At 38.3% G+C, this 14,960-nt stretch overlaps 2 protein-coding genes across 3 annotated transcripts; both read right to left on the bottom strand.

Annotated features, from left to right (window-relative positions):
• Nucleotides 1-1,108: 1,108 nt before the first annotated feature.
• On the bottom strand, nucleotides 1,109-5,916 carry cldnd1b (claudin domain containing 1b). 2 transcript variants are annotated; one of them, XM_076091292.1, is made up of 5 exons: nucleotides 5,798-5,916; nucleotides 4,972-5,452; nucleotides 4,436-4,543; nucleotides 3,802-3,939; nucleotides 1,109-2,602 (listed from the first exon to the last, which is right to left on the bottom strand). In XM_076091292.1, exons 2-5 carry the CDS (start codon nucleotides 5,228-5,230, stop codon nucleotides 2,382-2,384), a joined length of 726 nt encoding a protein of 241 aa, XP_075947407.1. In that variant the 5' UTR covers nucleotides 5,231-5,452; nucleotides 5,798-5,916; the 3' UTR covers nucleotides 1,109-2,381. The 2 variants fall into 2 exon arrangements, with proteins under 2 accessions (XP_075947407.1, XP_075947406.1); XM_076091291.1 differs by having other exon boundaries at nucleotides 4,945-5,452.
• Nucleotides 5,917-6,996: 1,080 nt separating this feature from the next.
• glb1 (galactosidase, beta 1) lies at nucleotides 6,997-14,616 on the bottom strand. Its single transcript, XM_076091289.1, has 16 exons — nucleotides 14,446-14,616; nucleotides 13,816-13,985; nucleotides 13,138-13,288; nucleotides 11,857-11,917; nucleotides 11,500-11,594; nucleotides 11,231-11,411; nucleotides 10,611-10,669; nucleotides 10,400-10,521; nucleotides 10,102-10,142; nucleotides 9,695-9,807; nucleotides 9,460-9,534; nucleotides 9,271-9,360; nucleotides 9,036-9,149; nucleotides 8,550-8,681; nucleotides 8,067-8,300; nucleotides 6,997-7,690 (listed from the first exon to the last, which is right to left on the bottom strand). Exons 1-16 carry the CDS (start codon nucleotides 14,500-14,502, stop codon nucleotides 7,436-7,438), a joined length of 1,950 nt encoding a protein of 649 aa, XP_075947404.1. The 5' UTR covers nucleotides 14,503-14,616; the 3' UTR covers nucleotides 6,997-7,435.
• Between the last annotated feature and the right edge of the window lie 344 nt (nucleotides 14,617-14,960).

The raw sequence follows: 14,960 nt of genomic DNA on the forward strand, positions 1-14,960 counted from the left end.
TCAATTACAGGCTTCTGTGCCAAATGTGTAAATCTGTGGGATTCCACAGTCATTTGTCTACGACAAGGACAAGATTAGCTACTTCTACATCCAGAAATTATGCATGAAGAGTGAAGATTGTGGACACAGTGGCAAAAGACAAATGTTTTTTCACAAGAATCTCAAGCTGCTCTTCACTCTAGCGGTGACATCACGCACTCTAAGCTGCGCAATACACACCCATTATAAAGTCATAAAAGGACTGAAAAAATCATAAAAGTTAAACTGCTGCAGTTCAAAAAGTATAAAAGATATCAAAAAGCTGAATAATGCGGCAATAGATCAGGGTTTTCTCAACATTTTAAAGTTGAAATGGTGTCTGTAGCTGAAAGTATGAGGAAGTAGAAGGATTTGAAAGTTGAAGAGGATTTGAACATTTTCTCCATAGAAACCCATTCAAAAATAAAATTGCAAAAAGCTTAATAATTCATAAAGTTTAAAGGTTAGAAATATGAAAAGTCATAGCACCCCTCTGCTGAAAGAGCTGAACATTTTGATAGTTGAACGGTTTCTGTAGCTTAAAATATGAAGGAGCAGAAGAGTTTCAAAAAGCGTACGGAAGAAATATAATTATTATAAAAATAAGAAGAAGTATAAAGATTTGAAGAACAATAGTTGGAATGCTTAACAGCATTCCAACAATTATAAGAAGAAGTATAAAGATTTGAAGAACAATAGTTGGAATGCTTAACAGCATTCCAACAATAAATGGAAAATATGGATCCCTGTGATTTATTAGATGGTGTGTTTTGACTTTGAGTTTTGAATGACGTGCTGATGTTTAGCTGCTTTGATATTTACCATGTTCACAACTTTCTTTTGCATGTTAACATTTTCTAATTAACACTTTACACAAAGTATGGGATGGGAATGTCATTAGTTTTGCAGGTATTTAGTCATAAAGCAAAGCATTGCTATCTCAAGAGCCAGGTCGCTAGCATGGCTAGCAATAGCAATAGCATGAGCATAGCAAAGCATCTCTGTAACTTGTATATACTTACACTGTTAGGATTGATGATGTTTTACTAATTCTATGACACCAGATCACACAAAAACAAGAAGACCAAAGTCAGCAAATGTCAAATTTATCAATACAGAAACAGGTGCAGTGTGCATCAGAATACATAAAAAACATTTACAAAAGCCATGTTGTGTACACATCAGACAAATAACAAAAACATTGTGACACTAAAACATCACAATTTTTTTCTGGTGCTAAGAAATCCTCTATTTTGGACACAAAATACAATAATACAAAAACAAATTCATTTACTTTCCACACAAATGCAAAGTGTAAAGATAGATGTAGTTTCCTGCAAGTGAAGATTTTGCAGTCAATTATTATTCAAGTTACCGGTCTCTTTGACTCCGACATTTAGACAGCTTTAATTTATGCAAAACTGATATTTGGCTGTCGAAACCAGTCTGTTAAGTGACTGATGAAACTGAGCCCTAAAAAGGAAGCGAGAACTGACTGCAACCACGATTAGAAAAACATCTGAAGTATCTTAACAAATGTAAAGTGGCAGTAGTATAATCTGGGGCTGAAACATTAGAATCTAAATGTTACAAAGAGGTCACAGGTTTGCTCGAGTTACATCAAATCAGCTTCAAAACAAGTTAAGTGTTCATAAATATTAGACCTATAAAGACGGTGACAATGGGAGATGAGTGGTTACATTTTTTGAGTGACATTTAGTCAACACGTACCACAGACTGAAACCAACAACAACCACCACAGATGACAGAAATGTCAGCTTAAAAGGCATGCACAGCAAAGGCTTGATATTTAAGATTATGCAAAAATAAAACCACACAACAAACATAAAAATATAGGCTTGCGTAATATTTGTCATGCACTAACAGAGAAAGCTACCCTGATAAAAGCAGGTCTGAAATCTGTTTGCAAGTTTTATAATCTATAACTCATTTAAGGGCAATGTGGTGAGCAGCTTTAGAAGCAATGGCAACTGAAAAGAAGGCATTCAAGTACAGCACACCAACACAGTCAACACCAGAAATAACAAATGATCCACAACATCTTGGTGTTAAAATAAGTTAAGAGCATGCTCTTGGTAAGATTCAGGTTACAAATGCTAGAAAACAAATGTGAAATAACACAACTCAAAGCTATGAAACCCCTAAATATGAGCACTTATGATGATTAGCTGCAAACTGGTTGAGTGTATTTCTGCCTAGATCTGGGATATCATGTCAATCTTTTTTAGAGATTGTTGCAGAAGAAGTGAGAAGTTACAACCAGTACAGTCCTTTCTTAACCAGAAACCTTTTTCCTGAGACCAGTAGGCGGTTTTAAGGTGAGTTGTTGTAGTAGTCTCTCTTTAGGCTACCCTGTAAGCAGTCATGCGGGTGTAGTTTTGGCGGTGACTCCTGGCCGCCCATAGGAACAAAGCAGCTGCCATCATCTGCAGAGGGAAGGAGATGAGAGCGAGGTAGAGGGACCAGCCCAGAGAGCCCTCCACCCCTTCTGGTGGGGACGAATACTGCCGGAGCAAATCCACCCCGGCCAGGAAACAGCAGACGGCGCCCAGAGTGCACAGACCTGATGAGTAGAGGACAGACGTAATCGATGAAAAGTACATTTGAAGCACTGCATTGCATTTGATGGCAGCAGGATGAGAGAAACAAGAGTGAAATTATAAGTTGTGTCGTCTGAAACTAAACAACAACAATCACAGAGTCATTATTGCAGAGGCACACATTAATAAATCAAGACCAACCCTACTAACATCAGAATAAATGATTACACTTCTATTAAATCTAACATTATTCTTCAAGAGAAATTGCATATATGACATAGCAAGGTTTGGGTATTTACCCAGCGAGGCAGTTGTTTAGACTATCATCTATTAACTGAATGTATAACAACACAGGAGTCAGGATCTGTGTGAATTAGCTCACCAGGTAACATTATACGTTTGCTTCAGAGCAATGACTCAAAGCAAAAGAAAACCTTCTGAGGGTTATACATCTGGGAAAGTGAAAGCAAACGGTTCAAATGGTCTCAATCAGAAGAAGATGTATGAGGAGGAACTCACCTGACAAGAGGAAGGCCTTAAGCAGCGCCGCCAGGCTGATGCTAGTTTTAACTTTGAGAATCACCAGCTGGACGCGTGTTAGGCACAAAAAGGCGCTGCCGGCTCACAACATGCGTACAAATACCTGCAACAAATGTTTCCTATGTACGCTCACACACCATCACCCTCATGGTCAGTGAGTCAGAATACTCCATTAATGTTTTTACACATTTGCTCTCCAGATCGGAACATTGCCGCAAGCGTACTTCGACTATTTTTAGTGTATGTGTTACTGGCGTCAATCGAAAAACTATACCCAATAGAGTCTGCATAGAGTTGAATTTAGTATTACGTGAGATTATTACCAGTCTGACATGTATTTTAATGTCAGTAGATTCATTTCAATTGCTGTTATTTTAAAGAAGAGCACAGCAGCAGCTCTGCCTTTGTCTGCTCCTCCAAAACATACTGTTGCAAATTCACCATTTAAAAAGGGATATTATACATTTCTCCTTCAACAGAGTTTCTTGTTACAATACTTGCCGCCACCCCTTTCCCCATGATTTGTGTTTTCTTGTTTAAATATTTGCCAATATGGCGGTGAGCACCACACTCAAGTACAAATGTCCCTTCAGAACAGCACAGATCCCGTGGCATTTTTTTCCTACTTTTTTTGTCTGTGGTCCACGGCAGAAATTGGGTAATATACTAGGATTTCTCTCACCTGCGAGTAGATGGAGCACTCCCACACCCAAAGTGGGGGTGAAGCTGCGGCACAGGCAGGCGCAGACCCCAACGAGGACGCCGAGAAACACCAAAGCCAGAGACACCAGGGGCAAGAGAAACTGGCACCTCCACAAGTCTGAAAAATGACATTAAAAATAAACAAAAAAAAACTATCTAAAACTAACTAAAAGAGCAAATTCAAGAACCTACAAGGAATGTTATAGACAAATTTGACTGATGCAAAAAAGCATGGGCCGACAATTAATTGCAGGACATTACAGCATGTTAGTGCCTAAAATTCTCTCACCAACAACTTTTTAAAGCTGAAAAAAATTGTCCAGCTAAACATCACTTAAAAATAGTTTTGTATTTTCTGAATTGTCTGCTGTATTGCTTTGATGTTGTATATGTTAGTGTCATGCAATTGTTACTGCTGCTAAATCTAGATTTAAAATATTACATATTTTTAATACTCCATATCTAAAATTGTCCATTGTGACCTCTCACAACGATAAATGTCACTCACAGAAAGTTCCCCAGCTGTGGTAGTGGCTATAAAGTTCGGTGACACTTTAAAATGAATGCAGGGTGAACAGAACACTACAGACACAGGAGGAACAGAGTAGACTCACATGTTCTCAGCAGATCTTTTTCGCTGCTATGGTTTCCAAGGTATTTGTACTTTAGACTGAACTGCTGAGGGAGAGTGAAACTCACACACTGTGTCTCCATCTTTGGATCTAAAGTCAAGACCAGAGTGCAAATTCAACTGAGCTGTCATTATTTACCAACACACAGGGTGTGTGATGTTGGGCAGCAGGAGGATATACAGTACACAACGATACAATAGAAATGTGTCATTTCATTAATACTGAGGTAGTTATACAATTTACTGTCAGTTGTTGCATTGCAGGTAATGCTGCAAATCGATGAGCAGAAGTGACTTATGACAACATCGGACTCACAGGTAGGGGTATACAGATTTAACTTTTCCTTTAAAGTGTCAGCTTTAAAGTGTCAGCTTTAAAACTAGACAAAACATTGTTTCTGTAGCGTTTTAAATCATCAAAGTATGTCTCTGCTTGGGATTAAAGCGGGGCTATAAAAGCTGTAGAGATGTAATATTTTGAACAGGACATACTTGGCTCTTTGAACCAGTGTGACTCACTCGGCACCCATATGCACCTCCACCACAGTCCCAGGGTGCCGTTCAGGCGGAACATGGTTTCGCGGGAAGTCTTCTCGTCAAACTCTCCATCGATGAACTCCTTGATGAGCTCGGAGACGTTGCTGTCCCCACGCTTCACTGGTGGGCTGCTGTACTGGTACCAGTGCGGAGTTCCCACAGCCACAGAGAGGTAGACCGTCGCCAGCAGGCTCAGCACCGAGCCGATGACCAGAGCTGTGGCATAGCGGTTGTCTACCATGGTCTCGATGAGGATAGTTTACAACAATAAACTGCTGTATATTGCAAATGCAGATTTGGCTTTCACTGTGGGCTGGTTTAAAAAATATATTTCCGCTTAGTGTTTAGGCACCACGGCATGTCTGTTAACTATTGCCAGGTATTATGACAGTGCCAAAGTATCTCAACATATGATACTATTTAATCATGACGTTACTGTCCCAAACAAATAGGCGTTCACAACCTGCGGAATAAGCAAAGATACACACGTTATAATGTTAAGCTATTTAAGATTAAGTGCTGTAATACATTCTGTTTACCTGCTGGCAACAATGTACAATAGTAAGGTGTTGTTAGCTTGTTATGAACGTTACAGCTAACAGTTTCATACAGCTAATAATCATAACAAATACAGCTTCCTCAACTGTGCAACTAAGTTAGCATCTTACTAGCTAGCTAACGCTAATTATAGTAAGCCACAACTGGCTGCATACGTACGATACATTTAACCGACGACTAAGTTACGCAATGTAATATGTTAACGTAAATGTTTAGTTTAATGTCGTCCATTTTTATAAAAAATGTTTACCTCATTTCTGGACAAAACTCTGGAAACAAATTATTCTGCACGTCAAAAATCTCGGCCAGGCCTCCGCCCACTTCTTCTACGTTAGCAAGTTTTTATTCTTCTTCTTCTATGACTTTTTCTGGCGTTTGACATTTAGCGCGTGAGGCACTTTACCGCCACCTTGTGCTTAAGTGAGACTAGAAACCAAACCATACCCAATAATTCTGAATAAATAAATAGAAATAATAATAAACCTTTGAAAGAGGACATGAAATATACCTGTAACACTTTAGAAGATCATTATTTTTTAAATATTAAAATCCTACATTCCAGCCTCCCTTGTTATCTATCTACCTGTTGGACAGATTAAATTGGCCCAGGCAGATTTTAGCCGATATCGGTTTATTGCAGATATGGGCTTACATGTCAGCTGATAAGTAACAAAATATTGCAGTACAAAAATGCCAAATATATGTTTTTAGTAATGTGGAAATAGTGTCACTATTACAGTTTGTCCTCTTCACACGTTTATTTTTAGTGTCCTGCTCAGTACTATTGGTCTCACTTGTTTAAAATAACACATATAAAGGGTCCTTCTAATTTTTTTTTTTTTTATATTTTGTGTTTATTACTGGTCTCAAAAATCCATTATCGGCTATTTCTTATTATCTGAATTGTTTAAATTAGAATGTCCACGTCTATTTGAAGACCTTGTGACCTCTTTCCTGTGTAATTGTGTTGTTAAAATTATGTTCCTCTTGCCCTGTGTTTCACTGTTACCAAGTTGTTTTGCTCCAAATTATTGTTGGTAGACTGGATGTTAAAAATGCATTGCTGCCATCAACTGTCAATGAAGCCACTTGGTTCATGTTTGATAAAACAATATAAAAGCTCCTATTCACAGGTCTATGATGTGGACAAATAAGATGATCATCATTTGCAGTCTTCTGCCCCATGTTCTCTGTTTTCTATTAAAATTAGTGGAGGATTTTGTGCTCACTGCATTGAATATTTCCCGCTGGGATAATAAATTAACAATTAATGAAATGTTTGTCTTCCAGTACGGGTACTTAAGTAAGTTATTTCTCCAGCTGACACAATTTAGGCAGAGAACATATTTTTATATTCTCCATCTTTACTACAAGACGTCTCTCTATATTATGGTGATGCATATATCCAACTAGCATATAGTCACATAATAAGAAAGAGGATCATTGGAGTATTATCAAATCATACTTTCCCTTTTATTTTCTGCTTTAAATGCATTTTCAAAGCCAATAGAAGCTACATGTTAACAGTCCCACAATGCATCTGTGGTTGTATACAGTATTTTCCTGATGTGTTTTTTCCCATAAAAATAAAACATTCTCTCAAATACAAGATGCAGTTAAGCAGAATCAGTGAGGTAGAGAGAGACCTGCCCACAGTTGATGTGATGGTTAAAAAGATTATTTGGCTAAAAAAAACACCATCTTCACGTTTCATAAAGACACATCCAATCACTGATGTTGTGACGCAAATCAACCTCCCTTCACATATTACAGCATTTAAAAGGTCAGACATACATCCAGGTCACACAAGTGCTGATTCGAGTATGTACATCAGCAACTAGAGTAGTGCAAATTGATTCCTTTTGTGCAAAAGTGAGTTCCCTTATTATCACAACAAATCGTCTTTAATGAAGAGCCTCCTTTGCCGTTTGCAGTCAGACTGGACTGTTGCATTCAGGATGGGGGTGGCAGTAAACTCCACACTGCATGGCCCTGAGCTGCAGGGAGCCTCTTCCAGCTCCAGGACAGTCACATTGTTGGGTGCAGCTGTGGTGAGGATGTTGGCAGGGACAAAAAGTGTCACCTGAGGCCCTCGGGCTGGCCAGTAACGTCCCAAGTTGAAGCCGTTAATCCAAACTTGTCCCTGAAAAGAAAATGACAGAACTGAGTAATTCGTCGACAGTATTAGCATTGCGATCATTTGATTGAGCCCATGCTAGAGAATATCTTGACGAGATACACTCAAACAGCATGAATTTTTATTAGTTCTTCCACATTTTAACTTTTGACTTAAACGATGAATCCATTATCAAATTTGTTGGCGATTATTTTTTTATTCAGTTGTCTTATCAACAAATAATTTTAAAAACAAATTTTGAGCGCATATGACCCTGGAGTCATTAAAAATGTTACTACGAACAATCAGGGTTTATGCTCAATTGACATTGTTCTTATTTTATTTTTTTAAGGGCAAAGTGGCTTCAATTCTAACTAAATCAAAAAACGCTTGGGTGACATGCCTTCCTCCATTTGGGCAGCTTGATGTAGGTGTCCTGGGGAAGGTCTGGGATGCCGGCAGGAATAATGAAGCTTCCCTCGTAGAAGGTTGGCAGGGAGAGAGCAGGGGGCTTAGGTGGGTCTGTTGGTTTCGTTTCACCGAGAAGACCCTGACTGACCGCTTCATCGATGTTCAGGCTGTACATGGTCCAGCCAGTGAGCGTATCCTTCCCTAGAGTCAGGTTGGACACCAGGCCCTGCGCAGTACAAACAAACAGACGGGAGGAGCTGAGAATTCACACCGACATCCCAGTTTTGGAAATTGTTCAGAAGTTTTACTTCACAGAAAGTGTGAAATTCAAATACAAAACAGAATTTTGTTGCAGTTAAATCTAATATTAAGTTTTTAAGGCTTGTAAAACCTGCAAAATGAAATCAAGTAAAGCGTTGTGACATTTATACGTCAAAGCACACATAGTATCTTGAAAATGTAGCTGGAAATAAACCTTAAAGTCGTTAATGTTTTTTCCGTAGTTGATCCGACCCATATTCTCCACCAGTATGTCCACCTGACTGCCAGCTTTCCCAGTCACATTGACAGTTATGACTTTGTTCCTTTCAAGAATCCCCACAGCCACCTTGAGAAGAAATCAGCATGATTAAATCAGAAATAATCAGAGTTTGCTACATTTTCAACTAGAACTGGGCATCATGTTTAGATTTTTCTATACCAGTATCTATCTATCTTACTATGCTATTTGTTTTACATTTATACAAAAGAAGCTCAAGTTCTCAAGAGTTCAATGTCGTCTTAAAACATGCGACCGTGCAAGAACTGCTGCTAATCTAAAATGAGTCAAATGAGACGCTATTGACGCATTTCAAATTGTACCAATGCAGCATAGTTTAACTCATCTGGTGATGAGCAAAGACAACAAAAGGCATGAGCGTGGACCTGCGTGTAACTTCTGATAAGAAACAATCAGACTCACCCCGTCCACTGACACATACGCTCTATCGTGGACGCCGTTCAGTGGAGATGACAGCGGAGTTGGTGTGTTGCAGTTAACAGGCAGAGTGGTCCTGTAGAGCACATAACCAAAGGCCTAAAGGACAAACAGGAAAGAGATACATTTTAGACAAATCAACAGCTAAAAAAGTTAAAATCAGGTGGAAAAAATATTGTTGGTTTTTCACAACATAAAAGAGAAAAGCATTAAAGGATACCTGGTTCAGTTCAATGAAAGTCTGAGGATATTTGCTTTTGATGGGGCCGGAGAAAGACAGTGTTTCTAAAGCATCTGATAGCACCTGGAGCTGTGGTGACACAGGGTTGCTTTTTATAATTTATTCTTCATGTTTTAAATCGTGTGACAAAAAGTCTTTCAATGGAAACAGTGTCCACTGCCTGCTTACCTTTTTCATCCCAACAGTCCCATATGCGTACTTTGGAGTTGAGGGCGGTATTGGTCCCGCAGGTATCTTACGGTACTGTTGTGAAAAAATACACATGTTCTTCCAGATGACATATACTCCAAAAATACAAATGTAACACTTGTGGATGTGACAATTTAATAATGCCATTCAATTTTACACAAAACAGCTGAAGGAATACTTCAGAAATATTAGAGGCCTGCACCAGTGTTCTCACCATTTTGATCACCTCTCTAATTGCAAAGTATTTCTCCGTCAGGTCTCCTGCTTCCGTGAGCGGGGAGTCGTAGTCGTAGCTCGTGGGCTGTGAGCCGTATGGATCGTTTGCACCTGAGATATCGAGAGGCAATCAGAGGCTGTTACACACCCTTGCACATCTTTTCTCTATTAATAAACATAGAAAGGCTTTAACATACTCTTATTTGTATATACTATTGCACTGTGTTTACTGTTATGCACCAATCACCGAGCCAAATTCCTTGTATGTGTAACGTACTTGGCAATAAACAATTCTGATTCTGAAGTTAATCATTTCAAAAACAGAAAAGACCCAAGTGGCTTTGCTGTAAGTCACTTGAAATGATCATGTCTTCTCATCAAACTAGTCTGTTAAAGTGCACTCACCATTCCAGTATCCAAAGTTTGTTCCCCCTATCAACATGTACCTGTGGGGAGAGAAATTAAAGTGAAATGTACACAACAATAAAAGCACAAATAGATTCAAATAACTGTAAACTTCAAGAGCAAGAGATGAGCTCCTTGTCTCTAAAGTCATTCTCTCTCCTTAAGAAAATGTATTTGCGGATGTAAATTATGTAACTTGAGTTACATATTATGATGTTGGCCGTAGAGTCACCATGATATTAATATATTTTGTGTAATTGTATATGCCTTCAGTGTGTCATTAAATCTGAAGACTCACATGTTGACGTTTGCTCCCAGGGCAAGCATCTCGTTGAGGGACTTTGCCACGATGGCAGACGACACAACAGAGTGACGTGACCCCCAGTGGTCCAGCCAGCCAGTGTAAAATTCAGAGTTCACCTGTTCATACAGCAGAAAACCTCATGAGTGCCTGAGAGAAAATGCAGTGTGGTTTTGAAATCACATACTGTTTCGGGGGAAATACTTGCCAAAGGTCCATGAGGCTCAGCGTGTCTCTGTGCAGCAAAGGCAGCGGTTACATTCCCACCTAACAGGATGAAAATGCAAAGATAAGCTCATGGGTAAAAAAAAGCTATTTGTGCGACTTCCTCATGACTGCTGACTAATCTAACATATGACATAAAAAGAAGAAAATTATTAAAGTACTGTAAATCCTCATGTAATGCATCTAATCTCAAATTGCTTTTACAATACTGCTACTGCAGTGTCAGACATATTGTCACAGCATCTGGAAGCTGTAGCCCAGTGTTTGACACTTAAGATCAAAAGACTTAACTAAATGTTAAGATGAACAGTCAGCCAATCAAGTTTCTGTGGTCAATGTATGAGTATGTTGGCAAGCTGTTCTGCCGTTTCTTTAAGGACAACATATTGTACCACATAGTTTAATTCTTTAAATATTTACAGGCCCTTCTAGGGTTATTAGCAGTAGCCAAGAATGCTGGTATACATTGCATTGAAAACATGTGTATTGTATTTGTCCCTACCAAATAAACATGAAATGAAATGAAATACATAACTGAACCTTTAACCAACAGTCAATGTTTGCTGTAAATTGCACTGCACTGACTAGACTCCCGACACCTACCTGGCCCAAAGTCAACAGTAGCGTAGAGACCTTGTATTGAGCCACATTTGAGGTAGCTGAGCCCAGCTCCATCTGTGGTAAACAGCACCACCTCCTCACCAAGGTGAGACCGGAACAGCTGAGTCAGGTGGCGCATGTAGTTGTAGTCACAGGTGAAATAACTACCATATTCATTCTCCACCTACCAGACACAGCCACAGCAGGAGGGAAATGTTATTTTTCTTATGGAATCAAGTTCTGAAATGAAACGTAATGCGAGTAAGACTCACCTGTACAGTGATGATAGGACCACCGTTCTGATAGAGAAAAGGCTTCATCATTGGCAGTAGCTTCCCCATCCACTTATCTACTGCTTTGATGTAATCTGACACAAAGCAAATCATTATAGTGTTGTATGTACTGCTGCATGCAACCATGACTATATATATATATATATATATATATATATATATATATATATATATATATATATATATATATATATATATATATATATATATATATATATATATATATATATATATATATATATATATATATATATATATATATATATATATATATATATATATATATATATATATATATATATGTCAGCATTCATCCTGTTTTTCTTTGATTCTCACCTGGATCTGAGGACCGCAGCACAATGTCTTTCTTCTTGAGAAGCCAGGCAGGGAGCCCCCCCTGGTTGACAGAATAACACAAACAATGGCAAAAGGCTTTTGGTGCAATTTAAATGGCCTACCAACCATAACGGATAACCTCATCTAGTGTAAGTGCAATTTAAAGTGATAACACACTTATAATCTATGTTTTAAATATCAAACACCCTCTGTACACTTTAAGTGACAATAAAAAGTTTACATTGGCTACAACAGATTTCAGTGTTGATTAGCTCTCATACTGGAGAACAAACATCAAAACATCCCCAAATATATATAAAAACTGAACAGTAAACCTATGACCATAAACATAGGTATACTGTACCATCCCTCAGTATAAATCAAAGAGATGACAATGTATTGGGGAAGTATTGTCATCATTTTACTAGTAGAAGTAGAAAAGTATTAGCCGCTTAAAAGATCACGTCTGTACAGTAAGGGTTTCCAGTTAGAAATTGGCAACATTTTTGAGATATTATCAACTAATTATTGGCCTTTGGTTATCGCTTATGAACATATAATTAGTAGGAACAGCAAACAGCAAAACATTCAAAGCAAAATATATATATTTAGAAGGTTGTCCCGACATCTTTGAGCTGGAAAGAAAATGATACTGCATGTGCAACATACACACGACATATCTACATGTCACACTTTCATTATTAAGCTGACATAAACTGCTTAATTACTCAAAATACAAAGTGACTAAAAATGCCAACAATATTTTCCGTTTGGGGCGACCAAAAGCTAATGCCTGGTCGCCAACCTGGCAACCACTTCTAAAAGTTAATGTTGAGCTCTGGATCAAAAGTAAAAGTACTCAGTTTGGCAGCAGAATGACCCCCTAAAAGTTCTATCGTATGTGACTAGGTTATTATATGATTGAGTTATTATTACTAATGCAGAACTGTTAAAGCAGCAGTTTAATGCTTCAGTTGGTTGAAGTTGATATAATTGACTAGTTTATTTACTGTTGGGTAAATGCATCATATGTGAGAAGTTGACCAGATGGTTTGTGTGTATACTCTTGATCTGAAAAGTTATTGGTAACTACAGCTGTCAAATAAATGTAGTTGTGTAAAAAGTACAATATTTTCCTCTGAAATGTGTTGAACTAGAAGTATAAAGTAGCATAAGATGGAAATACTGAAGAGTCTAATGTGTTCTGTATTTCTTTCTCCTTGAATGGTCTCTTAATACCGTCAAAAACTCAAAATGTGTTTACTGACATCCGGCACTCACCATGTCCCACTCTGCACATATGTAGGGTCCAGGACGAAGGATGACCACTAAACCTATGTCTTGGGCCAGTTGAAGGAAATATTCAAGATCCTTGTCTCCACTAAAATCGTACCGGTCCGGAAACTCCTCGTGGTAGTTCCAGGGAATGTACCTTCAACGTGAATAAAGTGTCAATATTATCCAAACACACATACTTATGTTTAATGATGTCGCTTCATTACAGCTGCAACAAACATCATCATCAATCAACCTTTCAATTATTTTCTCAAATAAACAATTTGTCTTTCTTTGTCCGATCAGCAATCCAAATCCCAAAGATATTTAGTTAACAATCATAAAAGTTAGAAATTGTATTCACATTTCTCTAAGGCCAGAGAACTATTGCATTTATTTCAAAGAAAAATATTTTTAACGATTAATCGACATTCAGGATCGATACATAATCATTTTCTGTGGCGTATTTATTGACATCACTACAGCACATGTGACTGCTGACAAATTATGCCATTTTGTAGAATAACTGCAGCACAACCACATGCAAACATTAAAAGAGCCAACAGTGATGTGAACTGATTTCTCTGTTGAAACATGGCACAGTCACAACAACAGCCTGTGGTTGCAACAACAAACCAAAGTTAGAGTGACGCAGTAAGACAGTGAGACATGAAGTAAACGTACATCTGGATGGCATTCAGCCCTGCCATGTACATCTTGAGCAGCCGGTCCTTCCAGTAGACTCGGGGGATCCGGCTGTAATGGATGCTCCCTGATATGTATCGAAACTCCTCCCCATCTTTCCGAAAGCAGTCCTTCTGGTAATCCACGCTGAATGAACCTGGTGCCCCGAGCTGCAGGTCAACACATCATAATTTAACTCACAATGAGTCAGTTTATATTGTGTTCCATCATGTGATTAAAGTTTAATGTTTTGTATGGTGCAGGGCTGACATCTCACTTTACAGACATAAAATAAAAACAATGTATTTTTTTTACTGAGCTGACAAGACAATATGAGCCTGATTTAATCCAACTTTACTGTTAACATGCCTTTAGCCCAAAAATATCAAAAAATATTAACTCACATTGAGATTCATGTCGTGTGTCTCAGTGTATTAAAAAACAACAACAATGAATTTGAGACCAAGTCCCAATCCTTTGTTTTGAAATGTTGTGGCAGGGCTTTTATAAAACCAGATATAATCATATGTTCTGATCCGTTTTTAATGTTTTTGGAATGTGGCTGCATGTATAGCTCCTTCAATGTCGACAACAGGGTATAAAACCCTTTAAAAAGTCAGAGGTACTTACTGAATGTCCAAACAGCAGCAACAACAGCAGCATGCTTCCGAATCTGAGCAGAGACATGATGAATCCTCACTCGAGCCGTGCTGTCCGGTGTACGTGTTGCATTAAATGAATGCAGCTTTTCAAGCAATGCTATTTAGTTGGTCACAGTCAGCTACACTTCTTACTTCCCTGAGTACATTGTGCTCTTTTGAATGGTGTGGTGTCATGAGTTGCGGAAGTAAAATCATGTGACGCTGCATCGTTGTGGTGTAAAAACAACAAGGTGTTGATCAGTAGGTGGCAGTGTCGCGCTTTTTAATTATGGCGTTTGGGGCGAGATGATGTGTAAAGGCTTTAGCAGAGTTTCTAGTCAATGAGGGAATAGATAAACCTGCACAACAAACTTTAAAACGCACAACGTTAAAAATAACAAATAGTCTACAAATCTTGTCTGAAAAATAAAATAATAAAAAGCTACAGGAAAGATGGATCACAGAGAGAAATGGTTTAAAATGTCCAAGAAATGAATAAGAGGG

Source organism: Anarhichas minor, unplaced genomic scaffold, assembly GCF_050575085.1.
Source record: "Anarhichas minor isolate MPS153535 unplaced genomic scaffold, ASM5057508v1 ptg000014l, whole genome shotgun sequence".
NCBI classification, from domain to species: Eukaryota; Metazoa; Chordata; class Actinopteri; order Perciformes; family Anarhichadidae; genus Anarhichas; species Anarhichas minor.

Coding starts and splice junctions, on each gene's coding strand:
- cldnd1b (XM_076091291.1), bottom strand. CDS start 5,230: ATGGTAGACAACCGCTATGCCACAGCTCTGGTCATCGGCTCGGTGCTG. Junction 4,544..4,944: donor ACACTGGTTCAAAGAGCCAA/GTATGTCCTGTT, acceptor TCTTGACTTTAG/ATCCAAAGATGGAGACACAG. Junction 2,603..3,801: donor AGTGCTCCATCTACTCGCAG/GTGAGAGAAATC, acceptor TCTACTCATCAG/GTCTGTGCACTCTGGGCGCC.
- glb1 (XM_076091289.1), bottom strand. CDS start 14,502: ATGTCTCTGCTCAGATTCGGAAGCATGCTGCTGTTGTTGCTGCTGTTT. Junction 11,595..11,856: donor GCTGCGGTCCTCAGATCCAG/GTGAGAATCAAA, acceptor GCTTTGTGTCAG/ATTACATCAAAGCAGTAGAT. Junction 10,522..10,610: donor CTGAGCCTCATGGACCTTTG/GCAAGTATTTCC, acceptor CTGTATGAACAG/GTGAACTCTGAATTTTACAC.